The sequence below is a fragment of the Scardinius erythrophthalmus genome (assembly GCF_964197995.2).
Source record: "Scardinius erythrophthalmus genome assembly, chromosome: 2".
NCBI classification, from domain to species: Eukaryota; Metazoa; Chordata; class Actinopteri; order Cypriniformes; family Leuciscidae; genus Scardinius; species Scardinius erythrophthalmus.
In genome coordinates this window covers 53,558,176-53,566,609 of record NC_138222.1, presented here as the reverse complement: position 1 = coordinate 53,566,609, position 8,434 = coordinate 53,558,176, and the positions used below count along the sequence as shown (strand labels likewise).

The window sequence follows — 8,434 nt, the reverse complement described above, 5'->3', positions numbered from 1 at the left end:
GTCTGCTCCACTTCTTTGATTTTCAGCTCACGGACGGTCGCTGTTTGCTTCTTGCTTTTACCATTAGAGAAAGGTTCTTTAATTTTACGCCTCATTTACCTCCTGTCATTCAACCCCGGCGCATCCCCTGGTTTTATGGGCAATAGACAAGCTGCCGGGCTCGGCCGAGGCTTTCCCCCCTGCGGCAGGCACCAGTCCCGGTGCAAGTGTGCAGTACAAACCCGGGTGCAAACATGGAACATTACACCAACAATTACACTGCACCATAGGAGACCACTCTCCTAAAACCATTAAAAAAAAAAAAAAACTCTATAAAAATAAAAATATAATTTTTATACCAAAGGGGGAAAAAACGTATTAATTCGGCTGTCATTCTATCAATAATAGGCTATTATGGGTTTTAAACTTTTATTCATTGATAATGCTATAGCATAATATTTTCTACTAACACACTTAAGTAATATTTCCATTGAAACGGTGTAAAAAGCCTGCATTAAAGTTTCAGCACCATGGATAGCGACTCTATGTTAATTAGCGCATTTACAAATAACACTTTTTCGTTCCCAAAACTACTCCAATAATTTGCAAACTGTTAACACACAAAGCGTAAAGTAATGAATGTGCTGTACTCACCATTTGTGCAGAGTCAACAAATGTGGGTTAATAGCAGAAAACAGCTGGAAAGACGGCAGGCAGACTGAGTTTGGCTGTGCAAAGTGCACAGCTTTCTATATCTCCGTGGGAAAGATCGGGTTTGCGTCAGTGCATGGTAAAGTACCCTTCGCATGACATTTTCTTGATAACAGGGCTTTGATAAATCATTGGCCTTCAATTCTGATTTTTAAAGGGGCAACAAGCGAAGACGTGAGCTCGTGACACACACAAGGCAGCGCGAGACTACGTTTGGGGACGGACTGGCTCGTGACTGATTAATAAACTTGTCCCTCAGGACTATGTAAAGATGTTCATCTGACGCACGGAGAAGATTCTGCAGACGCAGGCATCGTGGGGACTGCATAGCTGACCGAGTCCTATAGATACATATAATGACTTTTCATCATGCAATATTATTACAAATATATTTTCTAATTACATCTTATCGCAGGTTATTTACAAGCAATGCACAGATCTGCATCAAGGCTGGCGTTTTTATTGATTTAGATAAGGCCATGGAAATATAATTTTTGAACGAAATAGCCTATATTTTACATGAATGAACACTCAAACAGTTGACTTTACATTATTATGAAACACCATTATATATATATATATATATAAAACTTTTCTTGCACAAAGTATTTGAGCAATGTTATATTTCACGGTTCTTATTTACACGTCAAACAAACCCCCACGTATGCTTATGCGTCATTGGCACACATATTGCTCAAGTGTGAAAAGTGGGCGAGGTTTTCAGAGGAGTGGAGGTACTCGTTTGTTAAACTTTTACGCAAGACAAAGGAGGAGTAATTTTCTATTTTTAGCTTCGATGTTGAGCATCCAAGCATCATACCCCGGAGTACAGTTTTTAAACAGAGAAGCACTGAATGGAACATAGCATTTTTATGAAATTATTATTATTATTGGGAAGAAAATGCATGGATAACGAACACGCATTAGGCTACAATAAATAGACCTAACTAATATAGTTTTTGTGTATTAGATTCATATTTGAATACACTGAGCTGTTAAAGATTATGCAATTTGATTAAAGATATTATAAAGTGGCCAAGCAGATAATGAAGTAATATAATAACGCTGGTAAGCTGTTATTGAATCTTCAGCCCGCTCAGTTCCTCAGTCTTGATATCACTCTCTACATGCAGGCTTCTGCAGTGACCATCATAAATCTGCGGCCGCCTGTGATAAGCCTCTATACGGCTGGATTAGCTCTCTGCTCTGGGTTTAATTGCTTTGTCAACAAAGAATAATTGTAATTGATTTCTGCTTCTCTTTCTGTGTCACCTTTATACGTTCTCTTTAAAGCAGGTAAAGAAAAACAAAGTGCGTCTAAGAAATAGAATATGTGGTCTTTCAGAGCTCTATATTTCAGTTTCTCAGGCAGTTTAGTCCATTTTCAAATTAGTAACTGTCTTGTGTTTAATAACTTTTTTTGTTTTGGTATTCGGCTATTTCCCCAGACTTGTTTAGCTTTTTCTGCCATAAAACGACAGCGAACGCATTGGCTCTGATAAGGAATAAATTATGTTGAAACAAAGTAGGCCTACTCTCCACTTTCTTTCACTCTGTAATTAATTACATAGCCTGAGATAAGATTACGCATCAGGCGATAGTCATTTGTCGTCTTAGTATGTTGTTAAGACAACACCGTGCCCGTGAGGTAGGCTATGGAATATTAAAGGGCCATAAACGAAATCAAATAAGTGCTTTTACACCTAACCACGATTATCAGTTTCTGCTTTTGCAATGAACTTACTTTCTTTCTTTCTTTTTATGCAACGCAAGCGTATCAATAAAAACTTGCTTCATATCAGCACGATGGGTTTTCTTTTTCAGACCCGGGACAGTCTTGCACACTCGCTGCGGCGTGCACGCGCACGTAAAGGGGGCAAGAACACAAGTGTGGATATTGGAGCACAGCCATCGACCCATGGGAGTGAAATGGTAGTGCCGTACAATAATAAATCATACCTGTCGCAAAATTGTCCGTGACTTCTCTTAAAAACTGCTTTTTTGGGGGTTGCAGAACCCGCTTTGCTCACTCCAAAATGAAGTCATGCCAAACATAGATTAGCGGACAGGCCGTCAATTTGCATTTCCCACCCAATAAGCAGTTTATTCAACCTTTGAATGTAGACATTTACTACATTGGCTGCCATTCAAACAGAACAAGATTTTGTTTTTCTTCCGGGACCCTCGACGTGCAGTAGGCTATGCTGTTTTTTAAGATCATATTTATTCTGCCTTCACGTGCTATCGGAATTATGTAGTTATGTAGTAGCCTAGGAAATTGGACATGAACGCCCTCCCGAGTCGTATTTGCTAGCCTACTGGGAAACTCGGAGATAATTTTGATACCAGTTTCCGAGTTGGGTGTGCCATAATCTTTCAACATTTTCTTTCTTTAACAGCTCTTTTCATTAAAGTAGTGCATATTCACACATATCAATAACCATTTGAAGTAGCCTATATTGTATGTTTTACATTTTACATTACAGTGAAAATAGCCTGTTTCTGACCGAAATTCCAGAATTGCTAGCAAGCTGACTGACTAGATAGCACTGACTAGATAGATAAATATTTTGGCTTTAATAAGATTTCCCCAATAAATAGGCATGAATAAACCCGGTGTCCTTCATGGTACCGGTTCTTTCGACAATAAAGCACTGGATGAGCTTGTAAGTGGGAAGTAGGAAATTTCCAATAGCATGTGAAGGAAGCATTGAAGCTCCCCCTAGGGGAAAGGACTTGGTTATTACAAGACTCCCTGAAAACTTGATTTGGTCAATCGTGGCATTCAGAGGTGAGATAGGCCTTTTTCCTAATGACAAGTGGTGCAGGAATGATGTCAGAACCCAGAAGTCTAACTCGCCGCTGGTTCCTTCCGAGATTTTCCTATGGGGTTTTCAAATTATGAGTAAAATAAAGCCTGTGGGAAACATTGACGATACTTTGACGTTTTGTTCTACAACTAACACTGCACATTGACACCCCAAGCTGTCTTCTCTAGTTACTTATTAAAAACGTATGTTTTCAAAAATGAACAAAACTGCTTCAAAATTTGTTTCACTACGTGTGTAATTTACGTTGTAGAACAAAGTATAGTCAAGTTATGTTAACTACATGCTTTAATTTTGTACACATAAATCGCAAAAAACCCATTATAAAACCCAATAGGAAAATCTCGAAGGAACCAGCGGCGAATTAGGCTTCCTGGTTCTGACGTCATCCCTGCACCACTCTATGACAACACTATATAACAGCAACCAATCTAACAATATCGGCCTGCTTCACGTCTGCTATTGTTACGTGAATGCTACTGTAGGTCTTTCAGTTTTTAGACATATGTACAAATGACTTCACTGTACAATGACGACTGTACAATGGGAGGGGGGGGGGGTCAACCGTAAAAGAACTCCTGGAACTTAAGTGAAACTTTATGGTAAACCGTATAAAAACCATAGAAAATTGACCACTTTTATTCCACTGTAGCTTATACTTGTTTATTCACTCATTACTTAAACAGGAAATGCTTTTCTTCCATTGCTTTGTATCAAATGCCTGAGTTTCATTGGAGGCCCAAGTTGTTGACTCAGTATATGGCCCTGTTTTTTGTCACAGAGAAAACAACTTGGGAAAAATGACAACTTAAGCTATATCAAACCCATAAATGAGTGATGTTTGGTAGAAAAAAAAACTTTTTAATAGAATGCTTGTTATAAAACAATGCCTTGCTCAAAGTATGCGTTTTCTTCACTGGAGGCTGTAGGTTTGCTTCCGGCCGGCGACTTCAAGAGTGATCAGCAGCGCTCTGGGGTCCTTTCTGTTCTTATGCACTGTGATTTGACCTGGAAGCTCTTCTCCTGCACAGAGAGAGTAGAAAAACAGGATTTGACAAGAATCAATGCCTTCACACCAGTTTAAAATGTAAAATATTTGAGCGTTCCAAGAATGCATTAACATGCAAGAGGAAATATAACCAAAGCTCAGCCACAACTAACACTTTCCTGTCAAAACTCTGTGCTATGTAATGCCAAAATGGGAATACCTACTGACTCACATTGAACACAATTGCAACTAGCTGAGAAGAGAAAGAGGTGATTAAAAGAAGCCGGGAGAGAATCAGGAGGATGATGATGTGCCGTTTGGCTCCAGATGGCAGAGAAAGCTGCTCGACTACAGTACGACTGCAGTAAGAATACAGGCTTTATCGGGACGGCCTGAAGACAAGGACGATGATTACACCAGATAATCACTTTGATTAACTTCACGTTTCACTGCCAGACGTAAATGAATGTTTACCCATTTGGCAAACAAGCCCTCCACTCCCAGCCATTTCTTTTCTTTGCTGCAGGTTACATGAGATAAAGAAAAATGCTGACTGCAGCATTTTGAAACGAGAAGATGGGGAGAAGTCAGATGTGACCGTCACAGCGCGCTGCAACTGTCACACTGGTTTTGTTGCACGTTTTACTGTCAAATGATCCCATTAGAAGAGCCTTAAAAAAAAAAAAAATTCACAAAAATAAATGTTATTCTTTTCTGCAAGCAAAAACAAAAGTACACTCATGCACTCATCATATGGTTTGTTCATAAGCACAAATAAAAAGCTGAAGCCTACATTTCATTTGTAAAATAAATGATCTGGTAAGAACTTGTTTAATTAAAATCAACTGTGCAGTGAAAGACTTGACAGATCACATATTGCCTACCAAAAGTAAAAAGCACGCACGGCGAGTTTTCTCTTGACCAGTATGAGCACAAATGATAGAAAGATCTATTAAACTTCAGTGCCCTGCAGAAAATGAAAAAGCGTGATCAAACTGGTGTGTGTCTGCGCTTTATAACAAACACTATCCCAGTTGCTACCAATGGGCTTTGATACACAGAGGTCTGTCGAGAGAACACAGAGAGTGAAATTACTTGACCCTGCAATTCCTGGAAAAATCTCAGAGTAAAGCGGTTTGGGATGTAGTTACTGCGAGATTTTATTTTGAGACTACAGAGGCGAGAAAAAAGATTGGCAAGTGTGAAAAGGAAGCGGTTGGTGCACGTTAATTAAATAAAGAAGACAAGGCTGCTTCTAGAGCCGTCATACATCACAGTGCCATTTGCATTAAACATGCCAATGCGACCAAGGGTGACGGAGGCTGAAACGAGAAACGGTCGAGACAGCGTAAAACATCTTGATGCATTTCTTAAAGAAACGTGACTGCTGATCACTGATACACAACCAGCATCATAGTCCAAGCAAACATTCATTTAAAGGGATAGTTCATCCAAAATTGAAAAAAAAAAAAGAGTCTCTTTTCCAAAACTACGGAGCCCCTAAAGGGACTTGGTGAAGATGAAAAAAAAAAGAGATTTGCCAATGCTTTGGCGTTCCCTCTGAAAAACGTTTGCGTTCCCCGAGAAACTTTACGTTCGCTCGCAAAGAGCTCAAATGGGGAACTCGCAAAGTTTCTCAGGGAAAAATCTAAACATTTTCTAGAGAACGCAAAAGCACTGACCAATCAATTTTCCACTAATATCATATTTTCCCATCACAATGTCCCTTTAAAGGCTCAGTACAAAACAACACTGGACATTATTGATTTTCATTGCATAAAAAACAAACAAACATTTTAATTTTAATATCTGTGTTCTGCAGAAGAAAGAAAGTCATACAGTTTTTGAACTGATTTGGATTTGGTGTAAATAGTGATGCACCGATCATATTACAAGCAAATCAGCCGATTCGTATACCTGTCATTTGTATGACAAATATGTGAAAAAAAAAATGACAAATATGTCATTTGTTTTGTTTATTTGCTCTATAACAGGCAAACTGTTGTGAAAATCAAAGTTTTAATATTGTGTATATGTCTATGTGGTGTTTTAAATATACTTTAAGACAAACCATGTTTAAATTCACAAGTCAACACCATTGCTCAGTATTTTCTTCTTAAAACTGCAGTGAACCAAAGACAGTCTCAAAAACACGGTTTGAAATCGCTGGTGTTTCTGACGTCACAAACTACCTTGTAACCAATCACGTCAACGAGTGGATCTCTGAGCTGGTGTGAGTGAGTGGAGGCGGGGTTAATTAGCATATTCATAGAACCGCGTACACTAAATGAGGCAAGGGTGTAGAGTTACATTCAAGCTATTTTAAAGCACTGCCTTAGGAAGAAAACACTTAAATACGTCATTTTGTGATCAAAGCTGAGTTTTAAGTGATAAAATTATTGACTTAGGGGGGGCTTTCAGGACAGATTGTTTTTGATAAAATATCTAATTTTCAATCACCATCACAGTTTTCATGAAAAAGTCTTCCCAAACACTGCAGCACTAGATACAAAAGCTGCATTGTAAAACTTCTCTCTCTCTCACTCGCACTCTAACCTCGTAAATCTGAAGCTCCTGTAAAGGACATGCATAAAACAGGCCTTCGGAATCACCGACTCTCTACAGCGCCCCCGTCTATCAAATAATCGCACCTCCCCCTAAAGGAACCTTGCTCTGACACCTCAAGGACCTTTTCAGACTGCAAATAGACTGCACTTCCTGAGAGTTTAAAGTACTACGCAAAGCATTATATGGTTGATTCAATAAGCAGCCTTGTTCTTAAAGTCCATTACCAATATATCGGCTACAGAACACCTTGTCTGGAGAGCAGACGTGACGTACAATGAGGGTGACCTCTTTTATTGGAGCTCAAAGGTGGTCACGCATGACAAATGAAGCTTTTTAAGGAAACGTTCTCATCTTTTCCTTTCAATGATCAACAAAACCAACTAAGTCATGACAAATGAAGGCTTCTTTAATTGATGTTGCACCATCTGAGGGCGTTTCAGAGGGCGTTTTGCATTTCCGTTGAATCCTCTACCTCCCCTCTCATCACACCTCTGAAAAGTAATTACTAAACTAACACAAACAGGAAAAGAGTCCAAGGCAACCTGAGTGTGAGCTGACAGGGATTTTCTTTCATGCAAATGACAGCTTGGTGATATATTACACAAAACACATTACTGTTTTTGTTTAGGAAAGAAATCCAATTTAAATTTACAAAAAGTTACAAATTATGCATTAAGGTAAGTGTGAAGAATGTCAAATATAATTCTTAACATTATTTCTAAACGTTCCTATTGTTGTGGATTAGCAGCCATCACCAAGAAAGCACAGTTAAGGTATCAGATGATAATAATAATAATACACTGGTATATACACTACCGTGCATACATTTGGGGTCAGTAGGATTTTTTTCATGTTTTTGAAAGAGGTCTCTTCTGCTCACCAATACAGTAAAAACTGTAATATTATGAAATATTATTACAATTAAAAATAACTTTTTTTTATTCAAATATATTTTATAATGTAATTTATTCCTGTGCTGCAAAGCTGAATTTTCAGCATCATTACTCCAGTCTTCAGTGTCACATGATCTTTTAGAAATCATCATATTTATGATCTTGAACTAATATGCCAATTTGAAACATTTCTTATTCTCAATGTAGAAAACAGGGTAACACTTATTTTAAGGTCATTACTATACTATTACCATAATAATAACAGTGAACTATGCACAATTACAAGTGACTAACCCTAAACTAAACCCTAACCGTAACTACATAGTAAGTACATGTGGTTAATTAATATTACTCAGTACCTATTTGAGTAAGTAAAAGGCAACTGTGTCACCTTAAAATAAAGTGTAACCAAAAATATTTGCACTGCTTAATATTCAAGATACATTTTTTCATGATTCTTTGATAAA

At 38.1% G+C, this 8,434-nt stretch overlaps 1 protein-coding gene across 1 annotated transcript in view; it reads right to left on the bottom strand.

Annotated features, from left to right (window-relative positions):
* Window positions 1–4,154: 4,154 nt before the first annotated feature.
* Window positions 4,155–8,434, bottom strand: part of prmt3 (protein arginine methyltransferase 3) — a 56,140-nt gene continuing 51,860 nt past the window's right edge. Inside the window, exon 16 of the mRNA XM_081355449.1 lies at window positions 4,155–4,541. Coding sequence (XP_081211575.1) covers window positions 4,432–4,541 — 110 coding nt within the window. The 3' untranslated portion in view covers window positions 4,155–4,431. The remainder of the gene's footprint in view (window positions 4,542–8,434) is intronic.